Source organism: Crassostrea angulata, chromosome 9, assembly GCF_025612915.1.
Source record: "Crassostrea angulata isolate pt1a10 chromosome 9, ASM2561291v2, whole genome shotgun sequence".
NCBI lineage: Eukaryota > Metazoa > Mollusca > Bivalvia > Ostreida > Ostreidae > Magallana > Magallana angulata.
In genome coordinates, this window is record NC_069119.1 from 6,991,281 (window position 1) to 7,011,775 (window position 20,495).

Below are 20,495 nucleotides of genomic sequence, written 5' to 3' on the forward strand. Positions count from 1 at the left end.
TTTTAGATAATATATTGAGGTGTAGATGTTAGATATTTAGAAACATACAGAAAGAAATAACCAGTTTATTAGATGTTCAACAGCCGTGGACATTTAGAAATGTCTAAAAAAAAAAAATAACATTTGAATGCTAGTAGGTAATGGTTTAGGTTCGTTTACATCCAGGAAAGGATAACTCTGGCAAGAAAAAAGGTTTTAGGGGAAAAAAGCTAAATAGGAAAAAAATAATTGTTAATCGCTATTTCAAAAATTATAAATTAAACCACTAGCTGCAAGGCTATAACAAATGGCATATAATTAACTTAATTTGTCAAGATTTTAAGTTATAGTTAATATAATTATATTTTCACATTGTTTACCCAGTCATCATATTTTTAGAGTACAAGTGATATATTATGATAGTTTACGACGCATTGCTGTCCAAATTAGAGATAAAGGGGGTGTCATCTTAATCACGTGATGGTAACACTATACCAAAACGTAAAAATACAAGGATCACCTGTTGATTTGCACAGATTTGTAATTTGTTCGTAAGGAAAAAGTACACACAATGTAGTAAGTACCTGTATTTTAATTATTACAGGAATCTACCGTTTAATCTTTTAAGGTAAATTAAACCAAATTTGGACCAAATCTAGGAAGGTCATAATGTGGAATGCGAACGGATTTACTTTATTTTTTTTATTACGTGAATTTAGTATAAAAAATTAAAGTGGAAAACAAACATACGCTGGAATTAATGAATTTTTTTCTTCTAGATTTCTATTTAAAAAATCCCGTCAAGATGTCTATAAGCATGGACCCCCGGCGTAGTGACCAGGATGTGTTACGGTGTGATCTGTGTGAGACCCCGGTCCCCCTTACAGAGTGTATGTACTGTGACATCTGTGACAACTATCTGTGTAGCCCATGTGTAGGGAAGCATCTTTCAGATCTATCCAAAGAACACAAAGTGGTGCCATTTGAAAAACGGGGATCTACTACGAAATGTCAAAAACACTTTTCAAAAATATGTGAACTTTTCTGTGAACAATGCAACATTCCTATCTGTGTAAAGTGTGCTTCCTCTAAAGAACACATAGGTCATGAATTTATTGACATGGTGGAAACACTAGAAAACCAAAAAGAAATCATACTCAATGATTTACAAGAACTAGAAAAATCAATCTATCCAAAATATCAGGAGATTGCATCTATCATCCCCGTTCAGAAAGCTGATCTGAATGAAAACTCAAAAAAACTTACAAAAGCTATTGAGAAACATGAAGAAAACTTGCGGAGAGAAATAGACACCATTATCAAAAAAATGAAATCAGATCTTGATGAAATGGACTCTAAACACTTGGCTTTACTAAATAAACATGAAAATGAAATCAAGCGCACAATTTCTGATATCAAACAAAGCATTGCTGATCTGAAGAAGTTACTTAACACCAATGATGTCAGTCTCGTCTCTGCCTACAAATCAAGGAATGCTGAATTCAGAAGATTGCCTCCTAAACTCAAAGTTAAATTACCAAGTTTTACTCCTAAAAAAATCAACAAAGAACATATTTATCAACAGTTTGGTTCTCTATCAGCGTTATCTATCAAAACAGAAGAACGCGGATACACAACAGATTATCCGGCTGCTGAGTCCTCTCCCCTGAACAGACAGTTCATTGATGAACCACGGGTCGTCATAGATATAAACACTGAGTTTGGACGTGCTAATCGTTTATTCCGTGTGTCCTGTCAGATTGATGATGAAATTTGGACATGTGGTAATGACAGAAAGATGAGAGTCTACAACTTACAAGGCGAACTAGCGAAGTCAGTCCAAACCAAGTCAGGAAACAGGCCAGAGGACATAGCAGTGACAAGGAGAGGCGATCTAGTTTATACCGATTACAATGAAAGAACTGCGAATATAGTGAAGAATACACAGATACAGACAGTGATAAGACTACAGGGGTGGAGACCTAGTGGTGTCTGTAATACCTCCTCCGATGACCTCCTGATTGTTATGGACAGTGAAGATGGTAAACAAACAAAAGTTGTGCGTTACTCTGGCTTTGCAGAGAAACAAAGTATTCAGTTCAATGCCCAAGGACAACTTCTCTATTCTGATGGATTATTTAACTCTAAATACATTAGTGAGAACAGGAACCTAGATATATGTGTGTCAGACTGTTACGCCCGTGCAATAGTGGTGGTCAATCAGGCTGGGAAACTCCGGTTTACCTACACTGGTCCACCCTCTACTACCAAGGGATCTTTTAATCCACGCGGCATCACAACAGACAGCCAGGGTCGGATCCTGATAGCAGATAGTGACCACCACAATATCCATATCCTGGACCAGGACGGACAGTTCCTCCGCTACATTGACAACTGTCATTTACAAAAACCATGGGGTTTATGTGTGGATACCAGAGACAGCCTTTTTGTGGCTGAGTTATACACACGTAAAGTGAAGAAAATACAATATTACAAATAAACAATATGTGTTAATGGCAACATAGTCACTGTGGCGGTGTTTATATATGTAAAAAAAAGTATATGGATCTGTTAAATGTATTCTTGAATTACATGTGGACAACTGACTGTATATAAATAACTATATTGCTGATGTAAACAGACTGATTGGTGTATGTACACGTAAATATATGAATGAAAATTGTTTTTATTCATTTGATATAAACAGTTTTTTTTAAATATATCTGCAGATTGAAATGTGTTTATTAACAAAATGTTAATCAAGTTAAAAATATCAGCAAATTGAATTAAACTGTGTTTACATAAATTTAAAATAAACACAAAGATAGTGTGTGTGCATGTGGATTTTTGTTTTCTATAGGTAAATATGATGTTATATCAAGTTTATTTATTGAAAATGTTTTCCGTTGTCAAATGTTTTAGTTAAAGTATTCAGCTTGTTCCAGTTTCATTTAGGCTCAAAAGCTGACTATAATTGCTACACAAAACAATGAAGCTGCAGAACTGTAGCTCCACAGGAAATGTGGGTTGACGGACTGTTGAGCTACAGGTCATTCCAAATAAAAGCATAGGTTATCACAGATTTCAAAGCTCACCAAGACAAGACATTAAATTTATGAGGCATCACCTTTATTAGACCACTTTACCATATTAAATGTAAATCTTTCTTTATGAACTTGGATATTCATGAATACCGTTTTGACACAATATCGTATATCATATGTTAAATCATATGTTCATTTCATACAGTATTATAAGAAACAATGTTTATCAATACAATAATATAAAATACAATATTGCATCCTATCATACTTACAATATATTACATAATACAATAAAATACCGTAATAAATAATGATGCAATATAATATTGTGACATATGTATCATGTTATGCATTGTTGAATTTGATCACATAATACAATAGCATAATATATGATACAATATAGTATTATATGATTCAATATCATATTACATAATATATCACAATATTGTAACATATGATATCTTTTTGTATGATATTGTATGATACTGTATCATGTTTGATACATGTATCATATAATACAATATATTTTGATACATCATTGTTTCATATATATTGGCTCCGATTCAGCATTCAAGCCTGTCAGGTGCATCAGTATCATAAGACGCACCATCAATGCAAGCTTTGGGAAGTAAGGACCAGTAATAACCAAGATATTTTTTTAGCATCCTTGATAATGCTCTGCATCTGAAGCTACCTCTGCGATTCATTTATATTATAGTTTAATCAACTATGCAAGTTTGATATAGTACTGTTATCTATTAAACATGTGACCTGTTCCAAAAAACTTCACCTCATCCAGCATCCGAATCCTATGGCTCAGATTCAGCATTCAAGCCTGTCTGGAGTATCAGTATCATACAACGCATCATCCATGAAAGTTTGGTGAAGTTTGGACTTGTAATAACAAAGATATACTCATCAGAGGTCACCTGTTCCAAAAAAATTAACCAGCTCAAAAAATCTTAACCTCTTCCAGCATCCGAAACCTATTCAGATTCAGCATTTAAACCCGATAATCATAAGTACTTTTGCGCCAAAACTACATCCATTCGTTAGAATGAAAGAGTCCAGATGATCTGTTTTGAAAAGCCCCCCTTCCGCTTCAGGTTTCAATACACAACCAAAAATAGAAAGTCTATGGGGATTTTGCATTGGAAAGGACATAAACGTATACCCTGGATAATAAATTTTAAAAATTGCGCGAGGTGTTCCGAGTATTTCCGAAAGGAGAAAAGATGTAAACATTTCCCATTTTGAATCTCTGAACGATGACTTCGGACAGACAGTCGTAAAGACTGACCACGGTACAAGGAGGGCGACGTTCCGTATTTTGAACAATGTAAATTGTAGTTTTGTCTCTTTATAATGATTTTTCGTCTGAAGGAATTGACGTTTACGTTAACCGAGAAATCGTGACTGAAATAATTTGATCTGGTAATACTTTTTAAGCCAAAAATTGGTACGACAGTTGAATAAAAGGTGACATCCTACAGAAAAGGCGGATATTTCGTGACGGCGGATTTAATGTGACGATGATTTGATTCAAGATAATGTCGGACATTTTGTACGGCGGACAAAATGTTAAGATTTTTCAAAAAAGGCGATATTTCGAAGCGGTGGACAAAATAAAACGGAAAAGGCGTACTTTTGGTGGCGGCGGACAGAATGTGACGATTTTAATTGTCGAAATAAAGGCGGACGTTTCGTAACGGCGGACATAATGTAAAGATCCCCCCCCCCTCTCCCAAAAAAAGCCCGAATCATGGTAAAAAGAAAACAAAACGCGCCAATTATAAGTTTTGTACGATTGTTTTATGGGAAAAAATGTAGGTTTTACTGCACAGCTATAAATTATAACCAAAATTATGAATTTAACTGACATAAATAAATATGTAAATAAATAATCAATGAATAATAAATAAATAAATACATGTATGCTTTCCATAAATTAGATAGAACAAAACTACCCGGCGGGGTCCAAAATACATAAAAACATACAAAGTAAAGGCAAAACATCTCAGTTTGCAATTGATCAAAACCGCTGCTAGAATCCTATGTTCTTCTCAATTAAATATTTATTAATTCGGTTCTCGGAAAATCCTTCCCAACCTTTATACAGTTTGCACGGAAAACGGTTTGTTGCATCAAACCAAAACAAAACATTGGATTCTAGCAGCTTAAGCATTGTTCAAACTGTCGATATGTGTAAAATATGAAGTTCAACATATACGGGGTAGTGTTGTTCTAGTCAGATTTTATATCGTAAACAACGACAGAGGAAATAAAAGCAAATTTACATAACTTTTAGCGAATGATTAATAAAACTATCATCTCTCCAAGTATTTTCATTTTTAATTCTCAATAAATCACACCTAATACTTTATTAGAGTCCTTGTATTACTTATATTTTTAATCTGTTTACAATGCTCTCCGATTAGATTTACACGACATTCAACTTTCAGTCAGGGCGTCATCAATGTGTTAATCTACGCAATACAATCTGATTTGTGAACAAATTGTCCTCAGTATTTTTTGTTTGTTTTTGGTCTACGTTTCGTTGCTTAAAAATATGAATATGTACATAATTACATGTAACTCAGATTCCATATACTTCCATAACACCTCCGCGAAACTCGTATATTTAACAAATTTTATGACAATAATAGGAACTCTTTGTAAAGCAGATTTGTTACATAAAATTATATCCTTTCTGTTTATACCAATCAATTAAAGTTAATATGTTATGCATGTAAAATATTTTTCAACTAAGATGTAAATTTAAATGATTGTTTATGTAATTATATACTCGTTACTCAAAACTACTTCAAACTATCCTAACAATGAATAAATGACCTCAGATGGAAAAATGTGACTATTAAGTAATTAACGTGCTATTTTTAAATCATTCTTTAGAAGAAAAAAAAAACACTGGTACTCCAGGATAGAGAATATATTGCCTAGTCTTACAGTGATTTTTTTTTGATTTTTTCCTTTTTAAAATGAAGACTACTGCACGGACTTTAAGGTATTCAAGTATAATGAAGGGATATTGAACAATTTTGAATCATTTTAAACAAGTTGAATATGTTTTGCTAGATATAAAATGAAAGTGAAATGAACCATATTCACATGACTGACAACATATAAGAAACCGGTCATTTTGCACCTTAAATATTTTTTATGAGTTATCTCCCCTTGGTGAAAAAAGAAATTTTTTAATTTCGTCAAAATATCTGCGGTAAATGATCCATTTTATCTCCTACTTCAATAAAAAGAAAGTTAGTTTATGAATGTATTTACCAAGAGAGTTTATCAAATCTCATGTTACTTTTTACAATATCTTAATAAAATGTACGTTGCCCAGACTCTAATGCAAAATTCAAGGTGTAATTAGCTGGACCATAATCAAAATTTTGATAATTCCTTTTGTAGAGTATTTTTATTTGATAACACCTTCAAAATAATATCATGATTAAGAATATCGGACCATTCATTTATTAGGTACAAAATGTGGTCTTTATACATCGAATGCCTAAGAAATCTGGCAATTTTTTCTACATATAACAAGCAGGTTAACCGCTTTCGAGTACTTTCAGTTCATTGATTTTAAAGGGGGCGTTAACTTAATCACGTGAAGGTAACGTACGCTAGACCAGGAAGTAAAAATACAAAGTTCGTCTTGTTAAACTTGTACAGATTGATAATTTGTTCACGAAGAAGTGGTACACAACACGAAGTAAGTATTTGTATTTTATCTGCAGTCCCTGAAACTGTCATTTTATCTATACAATCAGCCCAAACGTAGATATGTCTCGTATATATAGGTCATAATCTAGAACTGAAAATTATATACTTGCAACTTTAAGATTTCACATTTTTGCCGTAAAATTAAGATTAATTAGCGAACGTTCAACCACTGAAACTTAAATTAAAATAATGAAATAATATTGTCTTACAGAATTCTATTAATGAAAAAATCCATCAAGGTTCCTGAGCATGGACCCCCGACGTAGTGCCCAGGATGTGTTACGGTGTGATCTGTGTGAGACCCCGGTCCCCCCTACAGAGTGTATGAGCTGTGACATTTGTGACAACTATCTGTGTAGCCCATGTGTAGGGAAGCATCTCTCAGATCTATCCAAAGAACACAAAGTGGTGCCATTTGAAAAGCGGGGATCAACCATGAAATGTCAAAAACATTCCTCAAAAATATGTGAACTTTTCTGTAAACAATGCAACATTCGTGTTTGTGTTAAGTGTGCTTCTTCTAAAGAACACATAGGTCATGCATTTATTGAAGTTGTGGAAACACTAGAAAACCAAAAAGAAATCATACTCAATGATTTGCAAGAACTGGAAAAATCTGTCTATCCTAAATATGAGGAGATTGCATCTATCATCCCAGTTATGAAAGCTGATATGAATGAAAACTCCAAGAAACTGATAAAAGCTATTGACAAACATGGAGAAGACTTGCACAGAGAAATAGACACCATGATCAAGAAACTGAAATCAGATCTTGATGAAATGGACTCCAATTATATGACTGTACTAAATAAACAGGAAAATGAAATCAAGCGCACTATTTCTGATATCAAACAGAGCATTGCTGATCTGAAGAAGTTACTAAACTCAAATGATGTCAATCATATCTCTGCCTATAAATCTAGGAATGCTGAATTTAGAAGATTGCCTCCTAAACTCACAGCTACCTTACCAAAATTTACCCCTGAGAAAATAAACAAAGAACAGCTTCATGAACAGTTTGGTTCTCTGTCAGCGTTATCTATCAAAAAAGACAAACATGGACACACAACGGATTCTCCGGCTGTTGAGTCCTCTCCCCCGAACAGACAGTTCATTAATGAACCACGGGTCATTACAGATATAAATACTGAGTTTGGAGGTGGTTTACGCCATGTGTCCTGTCATATTAATGACGAGATTTGGACGTGTGGTGATGAAAAAATGATGAGACTCTACAACTTGCAAGGCGAACTAGTGAAGTCAGTCCAAACCAAATCAGGGAACGTGCCAAAGAATATAGCAGTGACAAGGAGTGGGGATCTAGTTTATACTGATAGAAATGATAGAACTGTGAACATGATAAAGAATACACAGATACAGACAGTGATCAGACTACAGGGGTGGAGACCTCTTAGTGTCTGTTGTACCTTTTCTGGTGACATCTTGATTGTCGTAAACAGTGATAATAATGAACAAACAAAAGTTGTGCGTTACTTTGGGTCCACAGAGAAACATAGTATTCAATACAATGACAAAAAACAACCTCTTTTTTCAACAAGTGTCCCTAAATTCATCTGTGAAAACAGGAACCTAGACATCTGTGTGTCAGACAGTAGACCTCATGCAGTAGTGGTGGTCAACCAGGCCGGCAAACTCCGGTTTACCTACACTGGTAATATCTCTAGTACTACCTTGGGATGTCCACGCGACATCACTACAGACAGCCAAAGTCGGATCCTAATAGCAGACAGTAACAACCACTGCATCCATATCCTGGACCAGAACGGACAGTTCCTCCGCTACATTGACAACTGTCAATTACAGACTCCATGGGGTTTATGTGTGGACTCCAGGGACAACCTCTTTGTGGCCGAGCTATACACAGGCAAAGTGAAGAAAATACAATATTACAAATAATTAAACCATGTGTTACTGTCAACATAGTTAGTGTGGTGGTGATAATAAATGTGATAATCAAATGAGCCTTTGTAACATATATTCTTGTATAACAGATGTAAACAAACTGACTGCATATTCATATAACTTGTGTAAACAGACGGATTGTTTTGTGTGCATGTGATAAGCGAAAGCGAAATGTTTTTATTAATTGAATTTATTTTATTATATATACATGATGTTGAATTTATAAACTAAACAAAAATAAAATTTGTTTATACATATCTAAAATGTAAACAGATTAAATTTAATCATCACAGTGTTGCATTACTTAATCTGATTTACATACCATTAAGTTATTTGTTATATTTATTTTTAACAAATACTTATAATTGAAAGTTTATGCATTATCAAGTGAAGACTCTAAGCAACTCTGCAATAACGGTATTCAAGGACTGATGAAAGTAAAATCAAGTTATCTTTACATGAAGTAAAGAAAGACTAGCCTCAAAAATGAAAGATCATAGATCCTCTGCTGTTTCTGAATAATTGTTCAATCGTGTAAACAATATCAAATTCATCTTCCCAAGTCATGAGTTACTGATCCCCTCCGCTCTACATAAACCCTGTTTATGTAAAACAGAGCGGATCAGAAATCCTTGACTTGGGAAGATGTATCAACTTAGGAAGGGAATACTTTCCACTGCATACCTCATTCATTGTCTTAACAAGAGGCCCATGGGCCACATTGCTCACCAGAGGAACAATAGACATAATGAAATCAAATTTATGGAGTCATATACAAAATAGATCCTGTAAAAAAAATGGTCCCCAGCTTTTCTGGCGAAATGTTCTTAAATTTTTGAAAAATACAAATTTTCATTGATTTTTAATTATCTTACTTAAAAGGACTTGGTCACGATTTGACTTAAAAATTTTCTAATTGAATTAGTTTAAATTGATTTTACATGTCACTTTGTCCAAAAAATGGTAATTATCTACATTACATTTTTTTGTAAACAACTTAAAGATCGACTCGAGCTTTGTTTATATAACTACCAATTCTTACCTTTGTATCTCGCATGTGACTTGCCTTTAACATTCAATATTTTGGTCAATCATTTAAAATGCACGAGAAAACCATTTTATACATAAAAAATAAAAATAAAATGTTTGATCTTAAATCGTGTGCAAGTCCCTGTAAAAGAGGATGTGGCAATTCGTTTTAATAAATATGAATCTTCTTCGCCCAAGTTAAATTGAAATCGGCCCAATGGTTCTTGAGAATTAAGAAGTTGAAAACGTAAAAAAGTTACAGACAGACAGATGGAAAGATGGATGCTGGATAAAAAGTGATCAGAAAGCTCACTTGAGCTTTCAGGAGAATTTTTACCAAAACATAGTTACATAGTTAATTTTTATTTTGAATAATACTAAGTTGGAATGTGTTGAACATAATTTTTAAACATAGGCATTTGAGTTGCATCTTTCATACGAGTCGACTGAAGTTGTAGGGATCATTCAATTTGAAAAGGTCTCAATGTTATAACTTGATTTAAAGTAATTACCTGGAAAAATATATGCCAATTAATGTAACAGGATGGAAGAAATAATTACGAACAAGATAGGGGTGCAAACCTGAGCCCCCTGAATCTCTTGTCAGATGGTCTACCAGCTGAGCTATCTGGCGCCAGTATTCGAACCGGTCTGACCATCACACTAACTGCAAATGTAATTGAAAATATACACTCGAGAAAAAAATAATCAAGTAAAATAGAGTTATCCCTCTTTCCAAAATATCCAAGTTTATTGAAACTCTGACTTAAATAGTTCATGGAGGGGAGGACTGCGGATGCACAGTTTAATATGTTATCTACATTATAAGCTCATCTGAGATGAAAGCTCAAGTGAACTTTTCTGATCATGCACTTTTTGTCTGGCGTCTGTCTGTTTCTCTGTAAACTTTTCACATGTTTGTATTCATATCCAGAACCAGTGGGCCAATTTTAACCAAACTTTCCATAATTTATCATTGTGTCACAGGGTCGTAAAGAAATAACGATCGAAGACTTGGATTCGTGATTATATATTCTTTTATATGATATAGGGAAAAAAACCTAAAAAACACAGAAAACACATTCACAACACAACACACACACGTTGACGAAAGACAATTACATTTATTATACTTTCATGTTAAGGTATCTCACTCCTCATGTATTGATTTCATTGCGCAGATGATCATTATATTTAAAATGAATATGATTTTATTTATTTAATCATCACAGATAGATTATTATTTCATAATTACACAACATTCATAAAGAAAATCCATTTGAATTCAAGAAACAAACAAGTTTTTGGGGGAACTATTTTTTCGTGCGGAAGGTTTTTTAAACGAAAATGAGAGAAACAAGCAATTTTATGAATTTTCAATATACTTTTCTTTTTATTATACTTTATTCATTATTCACATTTTTATCATTTGATAGGTTTGTAACATATTTTATAGGTTCTGTGTGACATGTACAAAATCAAATCTTGGGAATGTGATAGCCGTTTAGCATAAAATCATGCAAATATATAGAACATGTCTGAATTTTTTAAGCCAAATTTTGCGAGAATTTTACCTTTGAAGCCCTATATCTAAACTTTGACATCACTGACCCCTATGTTATATTATGTCAAAATGATACTGAATACATATCTGGGCAAACTGGATTAATCTTATAAAATTCTTGATATTCAAAAAGTTTATATTTCAAATCAAATTGTAACTATTATAGAAACTGTCTATTTTAAGTGCAAAAAGGTCACACAAAAATTTATGCAGCTTCGTACAATTTTTTTTCGTAATCCCTCTATTCAGTGTGACCATTGTGCATGATTAAAAACAATATTTGAAGAAATAAGTTTGCTTAATCAAAAATACTGACAACAAATCCTAATCAGGATGAAATTGCATTTTAGGTGCGAAAAGGTCAAATTAAATAGGCCATAACTCAGAGGGATAGATACTGACCCCCCAATATCTTTGTATTTTTTAATTATGTTTTGTCTAAAGATTTCAGTGATATACTTCTCAAGAAAATCTTGATACAACAACATTGAGGAGTGGGATACCTTAAATACTGAATTCTGATTACCCTCAGCGTTAGCAACACACTTGGCAACGGGTTACACAACAAATTGTTACATGCGCGTAAATTATGCGCGTACGGTTCGCTGTAGAATACACTTCATTTCTATATAAAACAATAAAATGTTCTTTAAAATTAAAAAAATCAGTATAATAAAATAAATAGTACCTGTTATGGAAAGGTATCTGTTGAAATTGACATCCCTCGAAAACCATTGTCAACCTCCGCTTCGCACTATTTGTAGATTCAAATTCAACAAAATCATAATCATGAGAGTTTGCCATAGGGTGGGCCACTTTGGGGGAGGGGGTGTCAAGATTTACAAAGGAAAAGAATTTAGATTATTCTCAAAAACTCAAATGTTAATATATATGGAATGACGTATATGCGAGCGTTTTGAAACATTGTTGATTCTTTAAAATTGTTTAGAGTTTGGCCTCTGGACAATTCTTGGGACACAGTATTAGTTTAATGTTCGATAGGTTTTATGTATTATTTTATCTCATGGATATAAACAGCTATATTCTTCTGAAGAACCGCAATGCTGAATACGTGATTTGACTATATTAACACCAACCTGCTAAAAAGACTCAATGATAAATATAAGAATTTCTGGAAGAAAAATTACAAAATCTTTTTATACAGGATTTATTTAAATTAAAAAATGCTTTCTTTTGTGATATGGTGATATGCAGGATATGAAGGTGGCGACGTTTTTACATGCGGGATGTGAAGGTGGCAACGTTGCAGAAAAAATACATAACGCTCGTTATGAAATTTTTTTGTCAATGATCTCTACCATTAAACCCGCATCATCAAAGAAGGTATTGTATCATTTATACATATATTTACATTTTTCTTGTAACAAATTGATAAACTGATTGTAAACAATAGTAAGAAAAATTAACTTAATTACTGTTACTTTACATCATTACATTAACTGAAAGAAACAGCCAAATTGACTTCCATGCAAAATTTGAGTCTAGCATCATGATTATTTCGTGTAGTTCGTGATTTTTCTTTACCTGATAAACTTTACGACCAATCACTAAACGGTGCATGTACATTTCAGTCCTGTCAGTTTTTACAGAACTAGGATAATCATTGCAATTAATTTTTGTAATATATATTAAGGGAATCACACTTGGTGAATGTAAGTATTCTACTATATTGCACTGATTTTTTAAAGGCTGATTTAGATTTCATAAAAAAAAGCAACCAGTTTTTTTAAGGTACTTCACTACACCGAGACTTATACTTTTTAAGACACTACGTCACAAGATGGCGATTTAAATGCTTTGTTAAACTGTTTGTATCAATCGATTCAGGTGTATATCGTCATAGCTTAGTGGTTAAAGTATCAGGCTTATGAACTGCAGGTCATGAGTTCGAATCCACCTGGGGGTTTTGTTTATGTTTACTGGATGAAATTTTTGAAAACATCATGTTTCATCTAAAATTGCACATTTTTTCGCCTATTTGACATATATACTTCTTATCCACCATTCTTTCTATCATAATCAAGTAATTTTCTGCTGATTTGAGAAACTATTTCACGGTGTAGTGAGGCACCTTAAATAATACAGAGGATTGGCCATACTGCTGCACGTTCATATATGTAATTATATGGACTATTATGTGAGTGTAATCTCTCATTTAGAACTATTTTCCAATAACTGGAAAATTGTATGCCATCTGACTCCAAATATTAGAAAATAACACTAGTTTCTCCTATATCTACATGTACAACAATGACATACGTACATACACTATAACAGTACCAGTACAGTGTGGGATTTGTTGAAGAAATGGGGACTTGAGCTGGTGGTCTGGGTTTGGCAGGTTTTTAAAACGCCTTTTTGAAGTTTTCTAGCTATATTTGACAGAACATAAAATCAATGAACAACCACAAAACTGGTTATATTTATTTAGAAAACATTGATCACCGAAGGTTTGGAGAGGGGTGACCCCCTCTTAATTTGCCAAAGCCAAATAAAACTAATTAAATGTATTGCTTCTCATGCACGTCGCATTGGGTCAAATGCTGCAGCATTTATTATTTTTATTGCCATATTAAAATAGGGGGATACCTTAATTTACAACTTTCAGTTAGAATATTAAAAACAGAGTTCTTCCTCTTTGCAAATATTGTAACAACAAAATAAAGTATCATACTGCCTACTCATACTCGACCCCCCCCCCCTCCCAAGAACCAATAGTTTGGAGCCTAAAGCATTGTAGTTATTTATCATTCATTTTCAGGTGTCATGCACATTAATAATACAGGAATCACCTGATGTACCAAAGTGATTCCAACACCTTTGTTGACATTGAACCTTCATTTTTAATTTAACACAAAAAACTACAAAGAAAGAGTTCTCAACATTTTATTGTCATTTTCTTTCATTACAACATTTTAATCTTGAGTAATAATTTTTAAATCCCCATTTGTGACTTTCGTTCCCTCTCTGTCTTGCATAAGAACCAAATTTCTTTGTATACAAATTGTGAATGAAGTTCAAATGAATGAAGAAATGCCTGAATTTTCCTAGCTATAGATCTGTCAAATTTTATTTACGAACATTTTTCTAGAAACCTTAATTGATCTTAATTACTTCACAAAAATAAAATTGTTTTAAATTTCAAATTGTGTAACTTAATAAATGTAGCTCTTTGTGCAAGGAAAAATTAATGAACATTTGATGAAAACATAACAATGGAATTATTCTAAAAATAGAAGAAGTGAAAGTCTTTGAACATACCCAGCAGCAACAACAATATTACAAGAAAATTGTGCCACAGTCGTCATTGAAATAAAACATCAAAAGAAAAGAAGAGTAGACTCACAAACTTACTGTGCTAATTACAAATCAAATACAAGTGAGGGTTGCATAGTTTCACCCTTGAATAATCTTTACCTTCCCCCATCCCAAATGAAACATCCAATTTGTGATAGTTTTAAATAAAGCTTTTCAAAAAGAAATTCTTTAAATCAGTATAATCTTGGCCAAAAGCGACAAGAAAGCTTTTCTTTACTCATTTAATCTATTTCAACTATGACCCTTCAAAAGTTACTGGTAAGTTTATACCAAAACAAGAAATTAATATCCCATAAATAATGATATACACTAGTATTTCAATTTACAAATTAAGTGAAAAATACTGAGATCATGTTATACACATATTTCCTAAAAACAAAATTAAATTATGAGTAAGGGTAGATTCCTTAATATGACAGTAGCACTGACACAATGTATCAATTTATTCTTAATCGCTGCTAGTTGTACAGTTTTGAACAACATTCCACTTTATTGATGTTCAATTTTAAGGCAGTATTTATACAATCAATAAACAGAAAGATTTTAGTTAAAAACTATATCAAACATTTTATATTATTGAAACAATATTTGTTTAAAAAAATAAATTAAACACGAAAAATTTTGATTTTGTTTTAATGTGAATCTTTTTTTTGGACAATCACATAACCTTCTTTGGGAAATTTAGCCATTTCCTTATAACCCGAAAACCATGAAAACCATAACCTGAGGTGACGAAGCACTTGACATGTATATATACAGAGTAATCAAATGAGTAAGGCTTTTCTCAAGTCTTCAGCAGGTCAATTTAATTAATTGAGCTATACCATTTCTTTACAATGTTTACAACTATCTAAATGATGCTACTGTTGTCAATTATATCACATATATTATATTGTTTCATATATGCGCGGTCCTCCTTGCATTTGTGCCCCACCTTCGTCTTTCCTTTCAAAACCAATTAGAACGTATTGTGTAACTAAGACATAATTTTTGGAACAATAATAACATATTAACTTTGTATATTTACAATTTTAGTGAACCTTATTAACTGATTGTTCTTTTTAACACTGTGAGCATTTACTGAGATTTGACCCAGAGTTGGGTAATGAAACGATAGTTGAATGTATAATGATTATTAATTTTATCATTTCCGCGAAAAAAGAGTACCCTAATACATAATAAACATCGTGTCATAAAAGTACACATTCCCCTGGTAGTTGAATTTGCAGAGAAAAAGACCTCAAACAATTAAAAAACAAACCCGAAACAACAACAAAATCACACATCAATTACAGGTTTTGAATTATTGTTTAAAGATTATAAATTACTATATTGTATGTTTGTATCAGATAAATCGTTTTAATGAAGTGTTTATGTTTACAAGACATCATTCTGCTGTCATCAGAGGTCAAATATATTTCATAACCAATATTATGAAAGTAAACGATATAAATGTTTTCTCTGTGTTTCTACAAACTGCGTGTACAGGTGATGTATATCGGTGTTATCGAATTTTGAACAATCAAAATCACATTAGACTCAATTATCAATAACCTTTATTAACGGTATAGGGAAACGATACAAACTATCATGTTTAAAATAGTATTTCTGTCCGACCATTTTTTTTTTACAATATAAGCTACTTATTCGAAATATCTGAATATGGCCATAGTATACTTAAGTGGTGATATCATTAAAAAATTATCAAAATGGTAGATTTTACATATTAATGTCAATAATACAAACATTTTTTTCAAAGATCTTTTTCCTGACATAATTATTTTAAGAACTGTTGATACCAAACAATTAATTATAAACTTTTTACAGTGTATTTATTATGCAAAAAAGCGATTCAGAATACACCAACTGACTGTAATAATTAACTCGGGGTATGTGAGTTCAAAATTAACGCAACTGTTTTAAATCACATATATATGCATCCTAGCAATGAGTTTGAATAATAATGAATATATCATTTACTAAATATAACTTGGATTGACTAGAAACGTAACAACTAACGTGCTACAAAATCATTTTAGAGGAAAACGCACTTGCTCTGTAAAAAAAAGGTATTGGCTAGTCTTAGTTAAATGTATCTTTTTTGTGCATAAACATTATAGATCTGATCTTAAAAATATTCATAACATGCTTGTTAACATATTTCTAGTACTTTCAGTACTTTGATTATAAAGGGGGTGTTAACTTTATCACATGATGGTATCGCTTGACCTAGAAGTATAGTACTAGGATCCGTGGGTTTGCAGATTTGTAAATTGTTCACGAAGAAGTATTCACAATGTAGTAGGTATTTGTGGAAACTGTATTTTGTTTTTTATCTTTTTGTCTATACACATTGAAAAAAAATCAGAATTAGTCCAACCATATCAAGATATCATATGTTAAAATCTAGAACGTTAAGATATTTACGTGCAACTTTAAAATTTTATTATTTTAATCGTATTTAAGTAAAATGTACGTTCGACAAGAAACACTAAAATAATTGAATAATATTTTTGTCTAGAATTATGATCCAAAATCCAAGTAAGTAGTCTGAGCATGGACCCCCGGCGTAGTGCCCAGGATGTGTTACGTTGTGATCTCTGTGAGACCCCGATCCCCCCTACAGAGTGTATGTACTGTGACATTTGTGACAACTATCTGTGTAGTCCATGTGTGGGGAAACATCTCTCAGACGAATCCACAGAACACAAAATGGTGCCATTTGAAAAACGGGGATCAACCACGAAATGTCAAAAACATTCCTCAAAAATATGTGAACTTTACTGTGAACAATGCAACATTCCTATCTGTGTAAAGTGTGCTTCTTCTAAAGAACACATAGGTCATGAATTTGCTGACATGGTGGAAACAGAAAACCAAAAAGAAATCATACTCAATGATTTAAAAGAACTAGAAAAATCAATCTATCCTAAATATCAGGAGATTGCATCTAACATCCCGGTTCAGAAAGCTGATCTTAATGAAAACTCCAAAAAACTGACAAAAGCCATTGACAAACATGGAGAAGACTTGCACAGAGAAATAGACAACATAATCAAGAAACTAAAATCAGATTTTGGTGAAATGGACTCAAAATATCTGACTGTACTAAATAAACAGGAAAATGAAATCACCCGCACTATTTTTGAAATCAAACAGAGCATTGCTGATCTGAAGAAGTTACTAAACTCAAATGATGTCAGTCACATCTCTGACTATAAATCCAGGAATGCTGAATTTAGAAGATTGCCTCCTAAAATCACAGCTACCTTACCAAAATTTACCCCTGAGAAAATAAACAAAGAACAGCTTTATCAACAGTTTGGTTCTCTGTCAGCGGCATCTATCAAAACAGAAGAACATGGCTACACAATGGCTTCTCCTGATGCTGAGTCCTCTCCCCCAGACAGACCGCTCATTGATGTACCATGGATCATCACAGAGATAAACACAGAGTTTGGCCTTTCTAATCTATTACGCTGTGTGTCATGTCAGAGTGATGACAGCATTTGGACATGTGGTAATGACAAGACAATGAGACTCTACAATCTGCAGGGTGAACTAGTGAGGTCAGTCCAAACCAAGTCAGGGAACAGGCCAGAGGACATAGCAGTGACAAGGAGTGGGGATCTAATTTATACAGATAAAGAAAATAGAACTGTAAACATAATAAAGAACACAGAGATAGAGACAGTGATCAGACTTCGGGGGTGGAAACTTCTTAGTTTCTGTTGTACCTTTTCTGGTGACATCCTGGTTGTCGTAAACAGTGATAATGATGAACAAACAAAAGTTGTACGTTACTTTGGCTCCATGGAGAAACAAAGTATTCAATACAATAACAAAAAACAACCTCTTTTTTCAACAAGTGTCCCTAAGGTCATCTGTGAAAACAGAAACCTAGATATCTGTGTGTCAGACTATTGGGCCCGTGCAATAGTGGTGGTCAACCAGGACGGGAAACTCCGGTTTACCTACACTGGTAATATCTCTAGTGCTGCCTTGGGGTGTCCACATGGCATCACTACAGACAGCCAAAGTCGGATCCTAATAGCAGACATTAACAACTACATCCACATCCTGGATCAGGACGGACAGTTCCTTCGCTACATTGACAACTGTCAAGTACAGGCTCCATGGTGTTTATGTGTGGACACCAGGGACAACCTCTTTGTGGCCGAGTTTTACTCGTGTAAAGTGAAAAAAATTCAATATAACAAATAAAAAATGTGTTAAAACCAATATATTTGCTGTGGCAGTGATTATAACTGTGATAATAAAATGAGCCTTTGTAACATATATTCTTGTATTACAGATGTAAACAAACTGAGTGTATATTGATATAACTTGTGTAAACAGACGGATTGTTTTGTGTACATGTGATAAGTGAAAGCGGAATGTTTTATTCATTGAATGTATTTCATTCATTTACTAAGTACATGTATACATGCCTGCAGATTAAAATGTTTAATTTATAAACTTAACAAAAATAGAATTTGTTTTTGCATATCTAAAGTGTTAACAGATTAAATTTAATCATCACAGTGTTGAATTACTTAATATGATTTACGTACCATTAAGCTATTTGTTATATTTAAGGAATAAGGAATCATTCTTTGAGTGTTATGAGATTATATTTGCATATCCATTGTTCTTTCCCACTGTCCATACGGAGGAACTGCAATTATTTTTCTATAATCGCATTTGCTCTGTTATCCCTCTTTCCAAAATATCCAAGTGCTAGTTAATTGAAACTCTGACTTAAATAGTTAATGGAGGGGAGGAGGACTGTGGTGCACAGTTTAATATGTTATCTACATTATAAGCTCATCTGAACTGAAAGCTTAGGTGAACTTTTCTGATCATGCACTTTTTGTCTGGCGTCCGCCTGTCTGTATGTAAACTTTTCACATGTTTGTATTCATATTCAGAACCAGTGGGCCAATTTTAACCAAACTTTCCATAAATTATCATTGGATGAAGTGGATTCCTGTTTGTTAAAATGAAGCGACACATTCTCAGGTAGTGTAATTTAAACTTGCATGTTCATGTCATGATTCTCAAGGGCAGGATAAGGTCATAATGGGGGTTAAAAGATTACATAGGAAAATGTAGTGAAAAATATTTTAAAACATTCCTCTAGAAACATGCGTAGAAAAACTGGAACTTTAGTGAAAGCCTTTTCAGATAGTGTAGATTCAAATTCAACAAAATCATAATCATGAGAGTTTGCCATAGGGTGGGCCATTTTGGGGGAGGGGGTGTCAAGATTTACAAAGGAAAAGAATTTAGATTATTCTCAAAAACTCAAATGTTAATATATATGGAATGAATTATATGCGAGCGTTTTGAAACATTGTTAATTCTTTAAAATTGTTTAAACTTTGGTCTCTGGACAATTCTTGGGACACAGAATTAGTTTAATGTTCGACTGGTTTGATGTATTATTTTATCTTATGTATATAAACAGTTATTCTTCTGAAGAACTGCAATGCTGAATATGTGATTTGACTATGTTAACATCAACCTGCTAAAAAGACTCAATGATAAATATAAGAATTTCTGTAGAAAAATTACAAAATCTTTTTATACAGGATTTATTTAAATAAAAAAAGGCTTTCTTTTGTGAGATGTTGATATGCAGGATATGAAGGTGGCGACGTTTTTATATGCGGGATATGAAGGTGGCAACGTTGCAGAAAAAATACATAACGTGCGTTATGTAAATTTTTTGTCAATGATCTCTACCATTAAACCCGCATCATCAAAGAAAGTATTTTATCATTTATACATATATTTACATATCTTACAAATTGATAAATTGATTGTAAACAGTATAAAGTAAAATTAACTAAATTACTGTCACTTAG

The 20,495-nt window shown here is 32.9% G+C and overlaps 2 protein-coding genes across 2 annotated transcripts; both read left to right on the forward strand.

Moving 5' to 3' along the window:
- Positions 1–473: 473 nt before the first annotated feature.
- Positions 474–8,687, forward strand: LOC128163302 (uncharacterized). Its single transcript, XM_052826854.1, has 3 exons — positions 474–555; positions 759–2,476; positions 6,999–8,687. The coding sequence occupies exons 2-3, from the start codon at positions 785–787 to the stop codon at positions 8,685–8,687; spliced, it is 3,381 nt and encodes a 1,126-aa protein (XP_052682814.1). The 5' UTR covers positions 474–555; positions 759–784.
- An 8,153-nt stretch (positions 8,688–16,840) lies between these two features.
- Positions 16,841–19,074, forward strand: LOC128163883 (uncharacterized). The gene is made up of 2 exons (XM_052827564.1): positions 16,841–16,926; positions 17,147–19,074. The coding sequence occupies exon 2, from the start codon at positions 17,182–17,184 to the stop codon at positions 18,847–18,849; it is 1,668 nt and encodes a 555-aa protein (XP_052683524.1). The 5' UTR covers positions 16,841–16,926; positions 17,147–17,181; the 3' UTR covers positions 18,850–19,074.
- Positions 19,075–20,495: the final 1,421 nt, after the last annotated feature.

What these genes read in the sequence shown, in the direction of transcription:
- LOC128163302 (XM_052826854.1), top strand. Translation starts at nt 785, where the DNA reads ATGTCTATAAGCATGGACCCCCGGCGTAGTGACCAGGATGTGTTACGG. An exon ending in AGAAAATACAATATTACAAA is followed by an intron (nt 2,477 to 6,998) that starts TAAACAATATGT and finishes TATTAATGAAAA; the next exon opens with AATCCATCAAGGTTCCTGAG.
- LOC128163883 (XM_052827564.1), top strand. Translation starts at nt 17,182, where the DNA reads ATGGACCCCCGGCGTAGTGCCCAGGATGTGTTACGTTGTGATCTCTGT.